Source organism: Dermochelys coriacea, chromosome 1 (genome assembly GCF_009764565.3).
Source record: "Dermochelys coriacea isolate rDerCor1 chromosome 1, rDerCor1.pri.v4, whole genome shotgun sequence".
Classification (NCBI taxonomy): domain Eukaryota; kingdom Metazoa; phylum Chordata; order Testudines; family Dermochelyidae; genus Dermochelys; species Dermochelys coriacea.
The window spans coordinates 151,638,059-151,661,346 of record NC_050068.2 but is presented as its reverse complement, the minus strand read 5'-3'; the positions used below and the strand labels follow the sequence as shown (position 1 = coordinate 151,661,346).

General features: G+C 41.1%; 1 protein-coding gene across 4 annotated transcripts in view; it reads right to left on the bottom strand.

Annotated features, from left to right (window-relative positions):
• SYTL5 (synaptotagmin like 5) overlaps positions 1-23,288 on the bottom strand; it is a 177,367-nt gene that overhangs the window by 86,351 nt on the left and 67,728 nt on the right. For all 4 annotated transcript variants that reach the window (XM_038387843.2, XM_043505622.1, XM_038387845.2 and 1 more), the window contains exon 3: positions 8,236-8,451. In XM_038387843.2, coding sequence (XP_038243771.1) covers positions 8,236-8,451 — 216 coding nt within the window. The remainder of the gene's footprint in view (positions 1-8,235; positions 8,452-23,288) is intronic.

Sequence of the window (23,288 nt, the reverse complement as noted above, 5' to 3'; positions counted from 1 at the left end):
CCCATTGCTTCTTGTCCTATCCTCAGAGGATAAACAAAAGAACAATTTCCCCCCCCCCTCCTTGTAACAACATTGATGTACTTGAATCAGCTGGGTGCTGTACATTTTATTTTGGGTTTCAATTGACTCATCACATATTATTTATCAATCTACATAGTCCTGTGTCCTGAACTAAATGGCTCAATAGTGTGAGCAATTATTTGAAATCCTACAGTCCCTTGCAACTCTATCACTTACCCTCTCCTGCCAAGGGAGGTTGCGTCCGGTAGCAGACTCCTCTACAACTAAAACACAACACAGTTCTGTGGGATGCCCATGCCCATTTAATTTAAATTTGATATTTTTCAGCCTCTTCTTCCAGGAACCTGGACTGATTAACACCAGCTTCTGAGAGAGCTTCCTGTTTCCTGCTGCTTCCCTGAACCCACTTGAGGAGAACAGGCAGTCAATTGACGTAGTAGAAGCCAGTTAGGCCCTTAAGACGCTGATATCTTCCCTCGCTCAGGCGCTGCTACCAGCCTGCTTATTTGTCCCCTTCAACTGAGTGTTGAGAGCCACTATAGCTGGCACAGAACAACAGTCATGAGTGAAAGAAAAAACCGCCCCTTTGGGACAGCATTCAGAAAAAGAAAGCAAGCAAAGGAAGCTTTTCTATCTAAGCAGGAAGGAGCTCTCCTGAGATACATAGACACAAATGTTCACGGTGAGCCTTCCAGCCCCAGTGAGGATGTGAGTGGTGAGGAGATGCCTGATCTTCCAGTTAGTCAGAGTGCAGGTGACCTGGCAGCTACTGCAGCATCCATATCTCCTCACAAATGGATGTAACCATGCACATTCCTGAAGAAAAAAGTGTAGATCAGAGCAAAGTGGTAGAGGCGCAAGAAACAGCTGCTGCTGAGGTTAGTTCCTTAAGTCTAGATGATCCAGGACTGTGGACCTACTTGAGCAGTAGCCTGAGGGACTTCCTTGTACTGCATGGGCCACAGCAAGTGGAAAACTTCATGTTCCCCAAAGACAATGAAAATAGACATTTCCATCCAACACATTACTGGCATGAAATCCCCAATGGTGACAAAGTGGAGAGGCCATGGCCATGTACTCAAAAACCCAGAATGCTGCATATTGTTTTTGTTGCAAACTCTTCCAGCCACATTGGGTTCTACAGGAACAAAGGACTGGAAAAATCTGGCTAGAAATCTGGCATGCCACAAGAAGGCAGCAAATCACGAGAGCGCATTCCATAGGTGGAAAGAGCTTGAAATGAAACTAAGGTTAAAGGCCACCATAGATGATCAGCATCGAGAAAAGATTGCATCAGAGTCTCTTTACTGGCAAAATGTTCTGAAAAAGCTCATTGCCATTGTGACAATGCTTGCTACCCAAAACCTAGCACTGTGTGGCACTTCAGATCAGCTGTATGTGCCAAACAATGGAAACTTCCTTAAAATTAAGGAGCTGATGGCTGAGTTTGATGCTGTACTCCAGGAACATCTAAGAGTCACCACCCAAGAAACGTACACACACCACTACCTTGGAAAGACAATTCGAAATGAGATCATACAGTTATTGGCAATAAAAGTCAAACAGAAGATTATGGCAGGCAGCAAGATATTACTCTATTATTCTGGACTGCACACCTGACAGCAGCCTTATGGAAAAAATGACTTTAATGGTGCGTTTTGTAACGACAACAGAACCTAGTGAAAATGTCCCTGCAATGGTGACTGCCAGAGAGCATTTTCTAGAATTTATTGACATTGATGATAGTACAGGTGCTGGTATGATAAATGTGCTTCTTAAAAAGCTTGAAGATACAGGATTTGCGATAACTGACATGAGAGGGCAGGGCTACGATAATGGTGCCAACATGAGAAGAAAGTACAGAGGAGTGCAGACATGGATCTGAGAGTTAAACCCTGGAGCTTTTTTTGTCCCATGCAGTTCTCATTCATTGAACTCGGTGGTCAGTGATGCAGCATCAGCTTCTAGTGAGGCTCCTGAATTTTTTAATGTAAGTCAAAGCATCTGTGTATTTTTCTCTGTATCAACTCATCGATGGCAAATTTGAAGCAACATCTGGGAACATCCTCTCGGACACTGAAACCACTGAGTGACACACTATGGGAAAGTCGAGTGGAGGCGATAAAGCCTATCGAACACCAAATTGGGAAGACAGAGGCTACCATATGGATGATAATGCTATGACAGGAACTGTTCATGGGAGAACAGTGGAAGAGGGAAATGGAATCACCTGAAACATACGTAACGTCAAATTTCTGTGTGGCTTAGTGTTGTGGCATGACATACTGTTTGAAATAAATGTTGTAAGCAAGAGACTCCAAGGTGTTGACCTTGATATATCTGGAGCAATGGCACAATTGGACAAAGCAAAGTCATACCTACAGCCTTACTGGTCAGATGAGGGATTTCAAAATTTTCTGAAGAATGCATAGAAGTTGGCAGAGAAACTTCACACTGAAGCTATTTTCCCACCCATTCAAGAATAGAAGAGTCACCAAAGAAGACGACATTTTGATTACGAGGCACGGGATAATCCCATAAGAGACCCCAAACAACAATTCAAAGTTGAATTCTTTAACCAGGTGCTAGATTGTGCAATACAGTCAGCTGAAGGAACACAGCAGTATATTTGGGATGTTGTAGGATATTCCAAAACTCCTCACTATACCTGAAGATGACCTACACCAGTAATGCAGGGCACTAGAGACAGTGTTGACACATGATGACATGCGCGATATTGATGTGAGTGATTTAGGTGATGAACTGAAAGTCCTTTCAAGATACATTTCAGCAGGATCAACTCCAAAGGCTGTTCTGGAATATATGCGCACAAATAAGATGACCACCCTCTTTCCAAATGCTTTTGTTGCTCTGCACATACTTCCAACACTTTCTGTAACAGTTGTCAGTGGAGAACGCAGCTTCTCCAAGCTGAAGTTAATAAAAACACATCGACGCTCCATAATGACACAGGAGAGGCTGGTTGGCCTTGCAACCATCTCAATAGAGCATGAGCTGGCCCAGACTGTGGACCTTCAGGAAGCAGTTCAAATCTTTGCAACCAAGAAGGCATGGATAGCACCACTTTGATTATTCAAAACAGATAAAAATGCCAGTGTTTACTATGCAGACAAGAAAAGTTACATTTGCTGTTCAGGCATTTGAAAGTTAAGCGTTACTTAAAATTTTTGAACAAGGCATTTTAAGTTGTTAGTTCTCCTTTATTGGGGTAGGTAGCAGAGGAGTAGAACAGGAAGAAGGCAGAATTGAGACCTTTCAAAGTTTTGGCCCAAGTGAGGGGGCACGGGGGCGTCATTTGAGCTCCCCACCTCAGGTGCCAAAATGTTGTGGGCCGGCCCTGGTTAGGGAGGACCAGGACAGGAATAGACCATAAAAAATATAGTCCATTCAGGGAGTCCAGCCCATATAGGAGAATGGGGACATGGGGCACCCGAACTACAACCCCTGTAAGACATCGTGACAGCTCAGGGAGACACAGTTTAACATTAAACCAAAACGAAGCATTTCAATTTGGTTAGATGAACTGCAACAAAACATTTCCACATCAAAATATTTCTTAGCTTTTCACTCAGGATGAAAACAAATGTCTAAACAGTGGAATCTCCAGTGGGACAGAAATTCATCCATCTCTACAACTTACTTCAGAAAAGTCTCATTGGACAAGCAGGTTACTGACAGAACTGTGTGCTGTGACAGAGAACAAGAGCTGTACCAGGCCCCCGGTAAAGCAAAGTAGTTAACACTGGCTTCCCTTTCATCTCCCATTGCACAAGTGCTCAAGGGAAAAGCTGTAAGAATGGCTGATGGGGAAACATAGGTAGGAGAACACCTAGGGAAGGCAGGGCTCCACACCCAGGCTCTGTAAACTGGATGATGAAGCCTGGGCTGATCAGAACTTTTACTTATGGTAACTTGCTACAGTTTATGGTTACTGAGATTAGCTCCTGCTGATAAAACTCTTGTTGATAACTACTATACAATCAATCCACCATCTTATACACCCACACGTACGTGCAGGCACACATACATACCCCTTTCTGTGGGTTTGCTTCCACCCAAAATATTTGCAATATGTTTTTGAGGAAAGAAAAAAATGTGTTATTATTAATTTAAAATTAAAAAAAAAGACAACTAGACAAATTGTCACTGAAGAGTCACTGAAATTAAAAACAATAAGAACCACAAGGAAGATTTTTGTGTTAACTTGTTTGAAATTTCTCTGTTTTTAGGCTTGCTGTGTGCTATGGAAAGTAATTAACATTACTGATGACTTTTCCTGTTACTTGGAGACAGCATACTTATTTCAAAGATGCAGATAAAGCTCCTCATTTTTGCTATGTACTTCTATGGCAACTTGGCTGTCCAGGCATTTAACCTCACTTATTTATTCATTCCACAGGAGTAAAAGATGTAGGCCATACATATATAATTAGGAATATTTATAGTCTGAAGTTTCAAACCAAGCTTCCTGGCATTCTGACTGCAGAACAGGGCTTTCCCCAACCTATCACAGGCACCTTGTTAAACAGGTGTGTTTAAAACACAAACTGACCAAGGTTTTATTGACAGGATTTTAGTAAATACACCAAAAAAAACCCCTATTAAAATGGAAAGTTTCAATCCAAGGTTAAACATTTCTCAGTTACTATTCATCTAAGAAAACTATTGATGACAATTGGTCCTTATGCAGAAAGGGAAGAAGGAGGGAAAACTTTGAAGTCCATTAGGGACCTCACAATACAGATTCACTTTATCCAGGGAAGTACTTAAATACTACAGTGATTAAAACTATAGAAGACCCTAAGTTTATGAACAGGTGACTAAAGACTATATTTAGGCTTGATAGGATTATTTTTTTAATCAGTAAATGCCAGTAAATGTTGATTTCACTGTACACATACAAACCAGCAAAAAACATTTCCATCAATAATAGTAAAAAAATTTAAGATAGGCAAAGTATGAAAAATGCTGCTTAAGAACTTATATAAATTAAATATCCTTAAATCAAACTCTAATATTTTGACATGTGATGTTGACAATTTGTATTTTAATGGTTATAAAGCTTTAACTTTTTGAATCTCAAGGTCTATTGCCCTCCCCCAATTTCCCTCAACTGTGAAAATTCAAATAGATAAAAGCTGGGAAAAAATGCTTTAAAATGAACAGCAATATTATCCGTCAAAATTATATATACAAAATACTGAATTCTGCCAAGCTTAACTATATTGTATTACACATGGCAGCAGAATTAAGAATGTGGGACAACCTTAGTTTTGCATTTCATGACTTCTTGGCACCTTTACAACCTTGATCTCTGCCAAATAAAATGGGGACGCTCCAGATGACAAGATAACTAATTTTCTTGTTCCTGATCATGAATATTAGTGTTCATTTTCTGTTTTCTAATGACATATAGTTCTTTTGGAATACAATTTGCATATAAAGCTAGATTTCTTTATGTTGTATTTAAAAATGCTTGAGGATCTCATTTTTTATATTAAAATTTCCACCCACAGAGTTTAATGAAGTTCTTCATGAGGTGATTTTTCTTCCGAGGGTTCTAGAATGTAGTGAATTTTTGTAATGGCCAACTCCCTCCCCCCCCCCCATTAGCAGGGCTGAAGGCAAGTGTGGTTTGAGAGAGAGGCTAGGGCAATTAAAACAAAGTGGTATTCTGGGGGAGTTGGAGCTGCCCTTTGCTGACTCTGGGGAAGTAGATGCTGTTGTGTTTGACTGTACTAAAGTTTTGTTGGCGTTTTTCGACATGGTGTCTCCTCCTTCATTCAGATACTCTGATGCTACAATATTATTCCCTACATTTATCTGATAATTAGTTACATCATTTTATTTAAAACTATAAGTATTTTAAAATAATTTGGAGACAAAGGCTGCATATTCATAATTTGCCACATCTTTCTCTGGATTTCTTGACATTTGAATGGAAAGCCACTGTAAATATTAGAATAGTGCTGAAAATCTGTCATGGACTACATGACAAAATGTCGTCTTACTGCACAGAAAATGCCATGGATACCTCTGACATAATGGGTAGGTGGGACTGAGAAATCAAACTAGAGAAATCAAGAGGAGTGAAAGATGGAAGTTTATTAAAGAAAGACAGAGGTAACTGACAGGTGATGTTCAGATTTTCTTTGATGGCTATGTGTTTTGGCAACCATCAAATTAGAATATCTACTCAGATCAGGAAAACTCTACAATACACTCATATGTCCAGCTATGATAGAAAAGCATAGGTATTTTTTTCAGTAAACACACCAATAATAATACTTTGCTGTACCATAGTAGGCTTTCCAATGACTTGAAGAGAAATGCTTTTGAAGCTTACTGAAAAAAAAAATGGATGATTCAAGCGTAATAGATCCACCTACAGATCATGGATTAAAATGGTGGACCACACTGGTAATGATGAATAGTTTTTCTTGTCCAACAGCAGCTTAATGTCCTATGTGAGAGGAGTTGGGTGATCTCATTTCATAGCGGACAGGTGTACACATCCAAAAAAGAAGTTTGGCACACAGGTGACGATTTCAGCAGAAAAGTCAAGAATCAGATGACCAAAGAGCCAAGAACTGAAAGAGTAGAGTGTCTAAACTTCCCCCTCAGTCCTACAGGTGGTCCCTTTCAAAAGAAAAGCTAAGTCATATCGGTGGGAGCGGGATAGGGAAACTTGAATAGCTATTGCTCATGCTGTATCAGTCTTGTGGATAGACAAGATTTCATTCCTCAGGGGTGTCAAATTTGGAATCTTCTATGAATACTAAATTAAATGTAGTTTACAGGGAACACTTTAGCCAAGATACAAGCACAATGAAACCACCATGAAGGAAATAGACACATTTTACAGATCCACACCACAAAGCTGAAAAATAACGTTAACGTTTTTGCCCCTCTATTCACAACTCTTTCACTCCACGCAACCTGCATGACTAACTGCTCCCTCGTGTCATGTTCCCACTCATTTCCATACCTTCTCCCTCTGCCATCACATAACCCTCTCCTCAAATGCAATTCTTTCAAAATGCCTAAAACCCTAGCCTTCCCTGCACAAAAATTAAATAAGATGTCTGAAAATACAACTGAACAAATCCAAAATAGAACTGTGGCAGTATCAAAAGGTATGAAAATCTACACTGTCCAATCACAGTGTTCTTAGTTGCATCCCATCTCCCATCCTTCGTTAGTACACTGTCTATTTAGATGGTAATCTCTTTGGGGCAGGAACCTAGCATTACTTGTCTACAAAGTGCCTTCTGCACAGTTCAGAATATACAAATAGATACCACCTGCTTGCAATAAGAACCTGTTCACTACATTTAAAAATCTAGGAGTAAAATGGTACTTTATGAATTGTATAGTAAAAGTAAAATTATGCATAATGCCGATACATCAGTCTAGCAGATTAAGCAAGAGATACTGTGGTGCTGTAAAATACATACAGACGTGCTGTAACTTTGAAGTGCTCATATGCAATTCTGTTTAATGATGACTGCACTGAGGATAGCTTAGCAACATTTGATACCATACTCTATACTCTAACAGCAGAAAAGCAAAGGTTGACTTGCCCTGTACATTTGGCAGAATGCCATTCATTTCACAATTCTATCTAATTCTATAGGCATGGGGAGATGTTTTACATTAAAGCCTTTTTAACAGATGTGGAGGTGTTAATATAACAGAGTGTAATGAGACAAGGATAAAAGTGTTGCTGAAAGTACTTTTACTCGTATTTTTGCAGCTCTTCTCTTTTGCAAAATAAACAGATCATATTAGACTGGACATCCATGGACCTTAGATAGTTTTAGTTTTAATATTATTCAATTATTAGATCTATTCTTTAAAACAGATGTATTACAAAACAATAATCTTCTCTTATTTTCAGCTCATTCACACCTGTGGTTTAGCATCTGTGATGCTAGGAGCATTCTCTAAAAAAGCCAAAACACAAATAAACAAAAAACCCCAGCAACAAAAAAAACAATAAGCAGGTGCAGAAGAGAAGACGATGAAATAAATATTGCTGAAAATATAAGCCACCTAAAATAAGCCTTTCCCCTTCTATGCCTGCTATGTTATGCCCTGGTGTTAAAGATGAGAAAGCAGCAGCAGCAGCATAAATTTATTTATAACACAGATGGCCTCTAACTCCATATTTACAAAAGCTTCAGAACTTACGCAATCTTGGCGCACACGGTACACTTCCAGTTCCCGTCAATTCCCAAAACACGACACTTGTTGCAAACTGTGAGTTTACATTCTTGGCACTGGTCCCCCCTGTCAAAGATTAAGCCCAGGTTTTTCCGACAGCGAACACAGACCCTGCCGCGGTCTTGTCGGCAATGGCGGTTTCCACCTTTTCGTCTCACTTCCAACAACTCATTCTTCAATTTCCTGGAAATAAAAAAAAAAGAGGGCACTTTAAATCTGATATACCACTGGATTCATAGCATTTCATGGTAATATTCTGTATCCTCTTAGGTTCAAGTAACAGAGTCTCTAGGGAATGTGTATAAAATGATAACAGGATAAGAGTGCTAAGCATTATAGAAGACAACAGTAAAGAAGATCTATGCAAATTTAAGTTATATTTTCACAACAAACCCCTTTACAGACAGACAGACATACTAACTACACAACCACCCCACACTGAAATGCAGCCCTCCATAAGATAAAATGCACCAGCATTCAGCAGGTCACAACACCCCCATACTTTCAGCTATGAAAAAGTATAATGTAGCCAACTGGAAACTGCAAGATATATATAAGGAGGCAAAATGTAAAAGCCTTAGTATAAATTTGGCTAGGACATTTGGGTTAACATTTCTAGATAAGTTCATGGAGGATAGGTCCATCAATGGCTGTTAGCCAGGATGGACAGGGATGGTGTCCTCAGCCTCTGTTTGCCAGACGCTGGAAATGGGCGATGGAATGCATCACTTGATGATTGCCTGTTTTGTTCATTCCCTCTGGGGCACCTGGCATTGGCCACTGTCGATAGACAGGATACTGGGTTAGACGGACCTTTGGTCCGACCCAGTAGGGCCGTTCTTATGTTCTTAATATGATTGTCCTTGCAAAAAGTACTAGGCAGTTAATAAAGATCCTGTGGTCAAGGCAACTGCTCTAAAGTTATCTGGAAGAAAAATCTCCAGTATCCACAGTGTCATCTAATATTATGCTGAGACATTGATTAAACAGTATTTATTCAGAGAAGAAAACCAGTTAAGTTCCCAACACCACACCCATACAAACACACAGACGATTATGAGCCTGGTTTCAGAGTAGCAGCCGTGTTAGTCTGTATTTGCAAAAAAGAAAAGGAGTACTTGTGGCACCTTAGAGACTAACAAATTTATTTGAGCATAAACTTTCGTGAGCTACAGCTCATTTCATCGGATGAAGCTCATGAAAGCTTATGCTCAAATAAATTTGTTAGTCTCTAAGGTGCCACAAGTACTCCTTTTCTTTTTTTGATTATGAGCCTAGAGGTTAAGTGACAGATTGAACAGCGCAGGAACTGATCATTTCTATAGATCCGAAGAAAAATAAGAGGAAGAACTATTTCTTTTTTACTTTTCATTATCAAATGAATTGAGGAAAATTAATGATTAATGTATCTGATTAGGATACATATATCATGTCACAATAAATATTTGGAGAATGGCATAACCTACATGGTGTTATAGGTTCTGATACCAGTGAACTTAAGACAAAATTAAGGCAATACTGCTTTGTCTTCTTCAATTATTTTTCTTTTAACTAGCAGGGCTGACTGCAATTTTTATTTTCTTTTTTGAAACAAGTATAATAGGCTCAAAATACACTGTTCCTTTATCAATATTCATCCCCGGGAGCTTAGCATTGTGTGCCTAACATAGTGGTATATAAAGGAATTTAATGTGCAATAGCTTAGAATCAGTGAGACCAATAGTGGGTCTGAAACATTAAAATGATCGCGTGCACAGACACCTTCCCGAACTGTTCACACACTCTGTGAAGTACAAACTCACCCTCTTCCTGAGCTTTAATAATAAAGTAAGCAACAAGGTAACAAATGATCAAATCAAACCTTCTCCCTCAACGTACTACTCCTAGGGTTCTTCCCTCAGTACCGCTCAACCCACAATCTCGACCTCAGCCCTGCCCCCACACTACAACTCCAACCTCCCCTTTTCAAACAAGGCAGACAATGCATCACCTGCTTCTGAACAGAATTTCCTTAGTCCTTTCGCAGCAGGTTCAACACCTGCTAGCAGGCAGCTTCTCAAGCAAACACTGCAAGCCCATCACAGATCGCTACTGAAGAAACAACTTCTACCATAACAAACATGACCTAACACGTAGTTAAGCCTACTTTGCCAGTGCTAGTCACCACTAACATTTTAAGGGTGTTAATGTTTATTTTTCAGAAGTCATACAACAGAACTAGCTTGTATACCAATGTAAAGAGATATAGAAAAGGAAAAACTAAGAGTAATAATAATATTGCATGTGTGTCTAAAATTAGAAGACATCTTCTATTCCAGTTTGTAGAGATTTATGGAGCTTGTACACAGGTCACATATACAACACTTTAAAAGTAATTAAAGGGGGGGGGAATTATGTATTTCACCTAAAATAATATCTAGTTCTGATATACTATTACACTTGTTACTAGAGGCAAGACAGAAATTATTAGAATCTGCAGAATACAAGTTTAATCTTTGAAGAGTGACAGTATTTCTTTATATGTACAACCTCCCATTGAAATTTGTATATGGATCTTTCCATAAATGCAAAGGCAATCATTAACTTTAATTACTAAGCAAAATCAACTTCACATTCAAAGTGCATTTTTAAGGTCTCCCCATGAGAAAGCAAAATTCTACCCCTCAACCCAGTTCCAGGGTCTGGGACTGTAGCACAGCATAGCTATTCTAGCCTACAGGCTGAAATAGCAGTCTCAGCCTCTCTGTACCAATTGTGTCTGGTGCTGGGATCAGGAAAGTATATGAGGTCCATAGTTCTTTTTTACTCTTTGGTTTTACTTCACTCATTAAATAGCCTATGTGGTTCTTGTATGAAAAGAAGCTGACTAGAGGTGAATACCATAAACGATTCACCAGGAGTACTTTCTCCACTCTGATATGCTGCACACGTTGTTTAAAATCATGATGTGACTGATAAAGCAACTAAATGGTATTTCACAGTAATACAAATTCTGATTCTTCAAGATCTAATCTACTTAGTTTATTTGGTAGAAAAGCATTTTGGTGTGAGCAGGATTATGCTTCATCCAAATAGTCCATCTCTATTATTTTTTTTATAACTTATATCTATTTGTTAACAGTTTGGTGGGAAAGCTTTATCCCTACCATAACAACATTTAGGCCTGGTCTACACTACACAGTAAGGTCAAAGTAAGGCAGCTTACATCAACCTAATAATGTCTGTATACAGGTCCATTCCACCAACTCGCCTGCTATATTGACTTAATTACACCATCTCCTCAACAAGTGTATCAGAGGGATAGCCGTGTAAGTCTGAATCTGTAAAAGCGTCAAAGAGTCCTGTGGCACCTTATTGACTAACAGACGTATAGGAACATCCGATGAAGCGGGTATTAACCCACCAAAGCTTATGCTCCAATATGGCTGTTAGTCTATAAGGTGCCACAGGACTCTTTGCCGCTTCAACCGATGTAGTGCTTAAATTGATGTTGTTAGGTCGACAAAGAGGCAGTGTAGACCGTGCATCGCTTATGTCGACTTTACTGGCCTCCAGGTGTCCCAGAGTCTTCCACTGTGACCATTCTGGTGAATCTTTTCAACTCCTCTGCTCAGCAGCCAGGTACACAGGAAACAGCCCCCATCCCCTGTTAAAGCCCCAGGAACTTTTGAATTCCTATTTCCAGTTTGTTCAGCATGCAGAGCTTTCTGTGGCTTACAGCTGAAAGTGTGATCTTCAGCTCATCCTCCACACCAGCAGAGAGGCTCTCACAGATAAGACGAAGGCGAAAGAGAATAGAGAATAAGTGTTTAATGAGATTATGACCACCTCTGGGACAGTGGACACTGAGCAGAGAGCATGGAGGATTTCTCTCTCTGAAAAACTGGACATGGACATTGAAAGCAAGAGAGCAGCCCAGGAGAATGAGTGTGGCCTACAGCAGGAGATGCTGGGGATTCTGAAGGAACAGACAGACATGTTGAGGCATCTGGTTGACCTTCAGGAGAAACACCTTGACGCTCGACTCCCTCTGCAGCCCCTGCAGAATGGCATTCCTACATCGCCATACTTCCCCTCCCCCTCTCCCAAATGTTCCAGGAGATGAGGGGGGCAAAAGTTATACGCCTCCCACTCCACGCCACTGGAGGGTACTAGCAATAAAAGGTGCACATATGATGATCTTTGACAGGCCAAGTCATTGTATTTAAAAGACAAGATCATGGTGTTTTTCCGCTCCTAATTTTACTTTAATGATTGTCCAAGGTTACATTCTTTTCCTGATCTTTCACTTCCAATATATTTGTGCAATAAAAGTCCAGGTCCCGAGAATGAAATAATCTTTACTACTTCACACCATAGGAGAAGAAGAGGTCCAGGGAAACTAAGGAAATGGAGCGGATTTGCTGGAGACAGAAACCCAGCAAGCACAGCAAGGTTCACAGAATGGGAAAGCACAACTCAAGAAGCAGCGCACATTACTGTGGGTCATTACTAAATCAGGTTTTCAAAGCATACCTGAGACGCATTGCTCCACGCGGAGCTCTTCTTATTGCCCTGCTGTCTGGCTGCTCAAAATTAGCAGACAGCCTATCCGCCTCCATGCTCCACCCCTGTGGAAACTTCTCACCCTTTGCCTCACAGGTATTATGGAGCACACAGCAGACAGCAATCACCATGGGGATATTGCTTTCACTGAGGTTTAACCTAGTAAGCAAACTGTACCAGCAATTCTTCACATGGCCAAAGGCACATTCAACCACCATTCTGCACCCGCTCAGCCTATTCCTTGCTGCTGTCCAGGTGTCCACTTCATGAGCCATGGGAGTAAGGGGTACGCTGGGTCTCCCAGGAACACTGTTGGCATTTCAACATCACCAATGGTTATTTTGTGGTCTGGAAAGAAAGTCTCTGCTTGCAGCTTTCTGAACAGATCTGTCTCCTTAAAGATGTGAGTATCATGCCCCTTCCCAGACCAGCCCATGTCTATGTTGTTAAAACGCCCCGGTGATCCACCAGCACTTGCAAAACCATAGATAAGTATCCCTTTCTGCTGATGTACTCTTGTGCAAGGTGGTCCGGTGCCAAGATAGGGATATGCATGCCATCTATCGCCCCACTGCAGTTAAGGAATCCCATTGCGGCCAAACCATCCAGTATCTGCTGCACATAGCTCAGAGTCACTACCTTTCTTGGCAGAAGTTAATTAATGGCCCTGCATACTTGGATCACAGCAACCCCCACAGTGGATTTAACAACTCCAAATTGATTCTCCCACGACCACTGGCAGACGGGTGTTGAAAGCTTCCACACAGCGATCGCCACTCACTCCTCCACAGTCAGAGCAGGTCTCATTTTAGTGCTGCTGTGCTGCAGGGCAGGGGAAAGCTCCTGGAAAGCGGCCTTGTGCACACAGAAGTTCTGCCGCCACCGCTCGTCGTCCAATAGCTGCATAACGATGTGATCCCACCCATCAGTGCTCGTCTCTCAGGACCGGAAACGGCACCCCGCCGTGTTCAGCTGCCGTGTGACTGCCAGCAGCAACCAGGAATTGTTTCATTCTATGACTTGCAGCAGGGCTACTTGAAGGACATTGCCACATTCCTCGCAGCAACTCCTCTCCCAGCTCTATGTAAGGGGACTGTTGCCCCCTTACTAACATTCCGTGGGGGTGTTTTGGTTGCCTAGCTCCAGTTGTAAAGTGGGAAGGGTCAATGGGAAATCAAGGCCCTGAGACGGACAGTCCCCAGAGGCAATGGGGAGAGGCCAATGCTCCAAGTCAGCCTGATTGACAGGGCAAGCAGGCTAATCAGGGAGTCAGGAGGCCAGGGTGGGTCCCGTCCTCCTCTGTGTGAGCTGGAATTGCCTGGGTCAGATAGAGTGGGGTTGAGCTAAGGAGAAAACAGGGGCCCAAGCTGAGCTGGGGAGCAGAGCCATGCCAGATCCAGAGGAGCCAGAAAAGCAGCCCAGGAAGCAGGTCAGAATTGGGAGCAGAGTTACAGAAGCAGCCCACGGAGCAGACCTGTCCTGGGGGGAGAGCTGCAGCAACCAGAGCCAGAGGCACAGCCCAGGGAGAGAGCAGATCCTGTGCTGGGAGCAGAGCTGCAGCCACAGAGCCAGGTGTAGTGAGCAACTGGGGCCAGCCAAGGGGGGATTTTGGGCAAAAGGCCCAGCGCAGAAAGACATTCCCAGCCAAGGGTTCTTGCAGGCCAGACTGGGAGGGGGATCTTAACCCGATGGGGGGCTGACACTGGGAAGAAGAGTCCCACTACCCAAAGCCTGGAGATGTGTGGCCACCATCAGAGCAAGTGTCCAACCTGCAGCATCCCTGCAGCACAGCCAGGGCCTGAGAAGGCGGCCTGGGACCTACAAGGAACAGTCTGTGAACTGCCCTGACGTTCCAGAGACACTATTTGCAATGTTTGGCGGTGGGAAGCACCTGGAGGTAGGCAGAGGAGCAGGGACACAGCGTGCTGGGGGGAGGGAGAGTGGGGCCGTGGGGAGCTTGGCGGGCCGCAGGAAATAACCCTGCGGGCCATGTGTTTGAGACCCCTGATCTAGACCATCCCTTATGCCAAAGGCCAGGAAGCCCAGGAGAGCCCCATGGCATAAAAATACCTTTTTCTGCCCCCTCCCTGTCATTCGGGCTGTGCCAAACTCAGCTTGACTGCAGTTCAGAATTAGGGCCAGTACATTTTTGGAATCCACTTCAGGGAGAGCTCAGGAAGGTAATCTCAGTAGTAATTAACACAGTAACTTTGGAGTGCATGTTTAACATTATACAAGTATTGACTTAGCTTAAGTATGTAATGCAGTTCTATTTACGTATTATTGAAAAAATAAATTTTGCATCTTTTTGGAATAACTAACTAATTAATAGAAACCCTGAATATTACATCATCTCTTCCCTCCTTTTGTTCTGAATCTGTACAGCATCTAACAGAATGGGGCCTGGTCCGTGACTGGGGCTCCTAAGGGCTACAGTAATACAAGTAACAACTAATATTCTACTTGACTTAGGAACTATCAGACCAATGTAGGGCAGTAAGAGTCTGAAATTGCTTATATTCCCACATGTTCTAAGGCCCAGCATTTTGTTTTGGCATTTGCCTGAGGTGAGAGCTGGAAAAACCTGGGTCACTTTTTGACTGGTGTGCTGGCGGGTTAGGTTTGTTTGTTTTTTATTGCAGCTATTGAAATCAGGCTTGGACTTGTGTCCTCATACTGACATTGGACCAATTTCTCATTAATTCTTTAACGGGTGTATTTAGAATGTGTGTACATGTGTTTAGAGAAATATAATACATTTTGATGTATCCTTCAACTTTTATTATATTGACGTTTATGATTAGGGCCCTAACAAATTCATGAACCTGAAAAATCTGGTCTCCCTCCATGAAATCTGGTCTTTTGTGTGCTTTTACCCTATACTATATAGATTTAACAGGGGAGACCAGCATTTCTTAAATTAGGGGTCCTGACCCAAAAGGGAGTTGCAGAGAGGTCATAAGGTTATTTTAGGGGGCTCGTGGTATTGCCACCCTTACTTCTGCGCTGCCTTCCAAGCTGGGTGGCTGGAGAGCAGTAGCTGTTGGCCAGGTGCCCAGCTCTGAAGGCAGCACCCCACCAGTAGCAGCACAGAAGTAATGCCACCCTTTCTTCTGTGCTGCTGCCTTCAGAGCTGGATGTGGCTGATAGTGGCCACTACTGAGTGAGGGCCCAGCTCTGCAGACAGCAGCGCAGAAGTAAGGGTGGAAATACCATACCATGCCATCCTTACTTCTGTGCTGCTGCTGGTGATGGCTTTGCCTTCAGAGCTAGGCTCCCGGCCAGCAGCCACCGCTCTCCGGCTGCCCAGCTCTAAAGGCAGCACCGCCACCAGGAGAAGCACATATATAAGAGTAGCAGCACCCCAATCCCCCCCCCCAAAATAATCTTGCAACCCTCCCCTCCCCCAATTCCTTTTTGGGTCAGGACCCTACAATTACATCACCATGACACTTCAGATTTAAATGGCTGAAATCATGAAATTTACTATTTTAAAAATCCTATGACTGTGAAATTGACCAAAATGGACTGTGAATTTGGTAGGGCCTTATCGATGATTAATTCATTTGCTAATAGGATGAATATGGACAATGGGTGTGTGTTCAAGAGACAGATAAGCCTGAACCAGAATTCCAGATCTGAAACCCTATCAGCTTTGAGGAAAGTCTGATCTAGACCAGAATTTCTCATCTCTGAATTTTCTGTAATAAATATAAAAATCACTTTTATTCCAGAATAAAGTGTCCACATGGGGAGCTATTGCCAGATAGTTATAAAGGAATAGCTTATTCCACCACCGCTATGTCAGTCAATTTCCCGATGTAGACGAGGCCTAAGAAAGGAAGAGAGACACAGTAAAATAAGTAAGAGTGAATTCACTTAATTCCCTGGCTAAATATTATTCCTAGTTTTAAAGCTATATTCCTTTTCTTGATGATGAAAGGACCTTTTCTGAATTAGAATATGTTTAAATTGTTAACAAAGGCATGATTATGAACTGGAATTATGTCCTGCTGTAAAAGGTAGCTTTAGGGGATGAAAGGCATCCATACCAATGATGCCTAGTACATACTGGGTCCATTGCTATTCAAGCCTTTGGAAACCCTTCTAGAATTAAATGCATTTAAATTTAACTCTTCACTGCTAAAAACTAGCATTTACTATTGAAGCCCTATTTGATGAGGAAATTTTTTAAATTTAAAAATAAATTAAAAGAGCAGCCGATGCTTGCCAAACTGCTTGCAGCATAATTCAGGAGCACATCTCCTCCAAGAATCCCATCCTTCACATACCATGTCCCTTGAATGCCACATGGTATTAAAGGTTGCAAAAGTGACAGAGTCAGACACAGAAAGCACTCCAACAACCGCAAAGGAATTACAGCACAGTAGTCCCTGACAAACACTACCTTTCCCCCCCCCCCCCCCCCCCGTAGAGATGCTTTCCATTTCAATTACTGCTAGCACTGGTCATTAAGAAGGTGGATGGAGATTTTTATGGGTCATCTTATTTGGCTTTGTGTTGGTTTTTATATTTTAGTTTTCTGGATACAATTAACTTAGGCTTGAATAGAGACTGGGAATGGATGAGTCATTACACAAAGTAAAACTATTTCCCCATGGTATTTCTCCCTCCCACCCCACCCCCCACTGTTCCTCTGATATTCTTGTTAACTGCTGGAATTAGCCTACCTGCTTGTCACCATGAAAGGTTTTCCTCCTTTCCCCCCCCCTGCTGTTGGTGATGGCTTATCTTAAGTGATCACTCTCCTTACAGTGTGTATGATAAACCCATTGTTTCATGTTCTCTGTGTGTGTGTATGGTTTCAGAGTAGCAGCCCTGTTAGTCTGTATTCGCAAAAAGAAAAGGAGTACTTGTGGCACCTTAGAGACTAACAAATTTATTAGAGCATAAGCTTTCGTGAGCTACAGCTCACTTCATCGGTGTATATAAATCTCTCCTCTGTTTTTTCCACCAAATGCATCCGATGAAGTGAGCTGTAGCTCACGAAAGCTTATGCTCTAATAAATTTGTTAGTCTCTAAGGTGCCACAAGTACTCCTTTTCTTTTTGGTATCTTCAATATCACTTTAAATGGTTGTACAGTGTTGGCAAGTTTCTCAGTATGTATTTGCTCCATGTATGCAATTATTATTTGTGAAGTGCACTGCCGTTACAGTGTCTTCCACTTGCTATATACTTTCACTCTAAGAATTGTAACTGGGGTTTTTGCATTATAAATAGATTTACTGATTTCTTTAGAGTTGTAATTATTTCTTACAACTCTAAACAAAGTTCACTTATAGAATGTGGCATGCAAGTCCAAGCCTGACATCTGAAGAATATCTCAAGTAGGATTGTCCAAATAACCAAATATTCGGTTCAGATGAAGAAAAAAAAACAAAAACAAAAAACCCCAAACAAAAAAAATTGTTTCAGGTCAACCCAAAACAAAAATGTTTTGAAGTTTTCAACAAACTGAAACATCAAAAAATGTTTCATTTCACGTCAGTCAAAGCATTTTGGAGGACTTGAAACAAAACATTTAGTTTCAATGTCAAGGCTTTTAAAACATTTTAAAATTGTTTTTTAAATAAATTGGAATTTAATTCGTAATAAAAGTCAACATGTTTAGTTGCTGAAATGGCAAATGAACCATTTCAACATTTCCCATTTTTTTCTATTTTGAATAAAATAAGTTGTCAAAATGGACCCAAATTCATAAATTGTTTCAGTCGACGTTAATCTGCATATTTTGGTGAAAAAAAGGTTTCACATGAAAAATTTCGCCCAGCTCTAATCTTGAGTACAGCAGAACATACATAAAACCCTATTCTTTCAGCTAATGAAAGCTTTTTTTTTTTCCTTCTCCTGTCCAGCAGAAATGGAGAATAGTCAATATTGAGGACTGCATGGGAACTACAAGAGAAGGGTTTCTTGGACCTGCTTGCAGGCTGGGCTCTGTAGGAAAGCATCTATCAGAGTGAGTAGCAAAGAGACTGCTTCAAGCAAGTTTGGGTTAAGTAGTGTCTCACCGCCAAAGGGAGCAACCTGTTTCCTCTCTTGCTGATTTGGGATTCTTGTGTTGTCATTGCTCCGAATTCTAAGAAATAACGTAGTGTTACACTACAACCTTCCAGCAAGAATATTTCTTTTTAATCTAACTTCTCTGTGTGTATGCAGTGAACATAAAGAGCCAGGACAAAAATCCTTATTCATAAAACTTCATAAAAAGAAAGGAATAGCCCAACTTCAAGCCTGCTTTAGTAAGTCCTTCGACATAAGTACACTATCTGAAGTGATGGAAAACTTTTTTTTGCTGAAGTTGCTTTAGCAACAGGCAGCCCTATTTCAGAAACTATATACATCAGACTCTGTGCAGCTGCTGTACTCATGGAGTTTAATAAAGCCAGTGCATGGGAAAACTGTTTAGAGTCCACAGGGTTGATTTTTTCTAGATACTCACCAGCCTGAGTTTCTGGATTCTTGCTTCTCTCTCCAGCTTATCTGAGTTCTGACATTTGCCTTTCAACTCCTCTGAAATAAGGAGTGTGTCTTGGTATCTCAGAATTCCCAAACAGTGCTTGGTTGACCCTTTGAATAGAAAGGTGTGACTTTTCTTACCTTCCTGTGACCCTATGCCCCATATTTTTCATAAGAGATATGCTTACAATATGAATATGGTATAACTAAGATATGTTTTATGCAAGATGAGTTATGTGAGATATCATTGGAAAGGTTATGATTTACTGAATGTGATTATCCAATTTGTATGCATGTATCATTTCTGTATTTGAAGTCAGTAATATTGACTATGTAATAATTACAACTATGTTTTTACCTGGGGAATGCCCACTGGACAGTATGCAAACAGCCTGGATGGGCCATTAGGAAGGACAATAGGACTTTGAAGATGCTAATCTCCCTCCTTCCTGAGAAGTTTCCTGGGATGCTACTTTAACACTGCAGGGTCAGGTGATCATATCACCTGGTACTGGACATCATTTTTGACTTCTGGTATTTTTCCATTGGAAGTGGGTGGGGGTCAAAATAGGAAGCAAAGGATTCCCACCATGTGTAAATCCTATTTAAGGTGGGCAGTGAGTTAATCTTGGCTCTTCTCCACTGCCTCCCTGCCCAAGAAGGAAGACTGCTGAAAACACCTGAAGAAACAAAGGAACTAAGCGGGGCGGATGGTCACTCGATTACAGACTTAAACGTAGCAATTCTTCAACAAAAAAACTTCAAAAACAGACTTCAATGAGAGACTGCTGAATTGGAATTAATAAGCAAACTGGTACAATTTACTTAGGCTTCAATAAAGACTGGGAGTGGATGGGTCATTACACAAAGTAAAACTATTTCCCCATGTTTATTTCCCCCACTCCCCACTGTTCCTTAGACATTCTTGTCTACTGCTGGAAATGGCCCACCTTGATTATCACTACAAAAGGTCCCTCCCACGCTCTCCTGCTGGTAATAGCTCACCTTAAGTAATCACTCTCGTTACAGTGTGTATGGTAACACCCATTGTTTCATGTTCTCTATGTATATAAATCTCCCCACTGTATTTTCAACTGAATGCATCCGATGAAGTGGGCTGTAGCCCACGAAAGCTTATGCTCAAATAAATTTGTTAATCTCGAAGGTGCCACAAGTCCTCCTTTTCTTTTTGCAAATACAGACTAACACGGCTGCTACTCTGAAATCCATCTCCTCGGTAATTCCTATTCTTTATCCAATACGAATTCTTGATTGATGATATTCATTCTGCTAAGGCTGCTCATCTTGCAGATTGACTGTTTTTAAAAAAAGTGTATTGCCGTCTTAAAAGCTTTCTTCAAATCCTGGTAAATTAAATTGTCCCTCAACTTCCCTACTGACTTATTCATCAGAAAACATTCAGGCAGATGTGTGGGTCAGAAGCTTTGCTTTGTGATTCCTTGCAGAGTCTATTGGATTGAAGCACAGACAGACTGTAACAAATGGGGTCACATTTCAGAATATGAAGAATTAAGTGTTCCAAGGGTGAGGAAGAGTAGGAGGAGGTAGATGAGTCATCTGAAAATAATCCATCTTCACAGCAGCCTCTAAACAACCACTGCATAGCTGTGACCACTAAACATTACTGAAAAGGGGTAGCAAATGTAACACCATCTCTTCTACAGGCAGCACAGGGGGCAAGATTTCCTAAATTTTAAAGCAATAGACTCTCAAGCTAGGAGTTGGACACATTTGTACTTACACATGGTATACAAGAAACAAAACACGACCAAAACATTTTCTAGGAGTACAAAGAGAATCCAAGAGAAAGCAAATCCAGCAGAATCCCATTTATCAAACTGCTGGGAAAAATATAATACCCCTAAGGAAGCTAAATTACCTATAATATTAGGGGTTTGATAGAAGAGATAAGTATTAACATTGTCTCTGCTAACACTCCGCTATTCTTTTAAATGCAAATGGTATATTAAAAAAACACCACCACTTCAGAGGGAATATACCAAGTGCACTGAAGATGCATTTTTTTTCTTATACCCAACAACTAGGCAGCACTGACATACTAAACCTTTCTAAATGGAGCATAAAATCAAGGAACATGCCCTCATAAAATATCAAAGTGGAAGGCAGAATAGTCTTAGTATACAGCAGATTTGATAAATGACTCAGAAGAGCAAGGGTGAGGATAACAGATAATGTCCATGTGATAAGGAACGCTGTAAAGCATGATGTCTTATATCACCACCTTTTCCACCACTGCATGCAGTTTTAATTTTCCTTTTTCTTCCTTACCCCCCACACCTTAACTTTTCAGAACTACCTCACTTTGAAAAAAGTAGTAGAGTCCGTGTTCCAGTTTTCCTTTTTCTGCTCTAATTGTTCCAAAGTTTGCAAAGTTATGAAAAATTGCAGACTGAATTAAGAAAAGGATTCACTGGGAAAAACTGGGGGGGGGGGAAGGGAATGGAAAGGACAAAAAAGAGTGAGTTCATTCCATAGCCTTGGATCAGCCCCAAGAAAACTATGTCTCCTATACAGATGAATTGATAGAAAAATGTATTATGCCTGAGGAGCTGAGTTGCCAGCCACAGTCATCATTTGGAGCTGCTGGTGACCTTTGAGCTATTCTGCACCTAGGCCATACACAGGCTGAGGAAGCTAATTCAGCCCTAGAGTGACAGAAGCAGCTATAAAGTGACTCTGCCATCCACCAGAATGATTTCCAGCACATAGACCTGGTACTTGGAACTGGATTTGCATCTCTACATTTTATCTTGTGTTGGATGGGATGAAGAAAAGTAAAAGTTAATTTTATTAAGAACCAATGTATGAACTGATAAACTAATAATGATTTCAAGTGGCATCTCGCCATACTGAAAATCAGGCCATTTATCTGCCTAAATATGGTTTCAGGTGCTCAATTTTCAGGAACCCAGGTGTGAAAATTTTGGGCTATTCTATTTCCTTATATAATTATTTGATTTATATTATAAAACCTGGTTTTAAGACGTTTGATGGGTTATTTTGGAAAGCATGCATGTTTGAAGTGGGAAAGAGGAATAGTGAAATGCAAAGGAAGTTTTGGAGTAAGACAGGGAATTAGCTAAGGGAAAAGGAAACTGAAGGAGTAGTGTGGTTGAAAATGGAAAGAAAAGGAGGGAGGGTGGTGGGAGAGGAGGGAAGTGAGAAGCATTAATGAGGAGAATGGTATTGTACAGCTGAACGGTTGCAGTGAGGAGTGCATTGAAGGGAAACCAATCACCAATGACAAAACAGCAAATAAGAAAAAAAACTTGTCCAAGTCCAAGTTTCAGAGCTGAATTAATGTGATATCAGGAGCTACAGCAATTCCTCTAGGTTGGTGTGGGAAGCAAACTGGTGGCTGGAAAACTCTTCCCCAATGTCCCCTCAACTACAGCTAGTGCTGGCTGCTTTGCGCTAATACCACCAAGGTCCCACCTTCTCAAGCTCATCCTAGCTACTTCTGCTCATTGCTATAGGGCAGAGGAATGCAAACTCAGGGTATCCTTTGGGTCCTGGATCCGAGCTATATTGTTGTGAATTTGGGGTAAGAAAATCCTTTTAAAAATGCCCCCTTATACATTCTTCCCTTTCTATAGTGCAGAGATACTTTCAGACAACAGCAAAAGAGATCAAGTATATATGTTGTACTCATGCACTTTTGGCTTATTTTTTATTTTTTGGAAAGAGGATGGAAATATATTCTCGTTGGAATGTTAAAAACCCTCCTGGGAGAGAATGAAGGTGGTAAGAAGAAGAAAGGAAAAAAGAGGAAGTTTAAATTATCACACAGGAGGAATCTTTGGCTGCCGGAATTTTTAAAGATAAAATTACAAATTATGTTAGCAAAATGAAATACCTTCCGAGTTACAAACTGTTGGATTCTTACTATATGTTTGTAGAATCAATGGTAACCCCCAGTACGATTAAAAAAAAAAAGGCACACTAGTTATT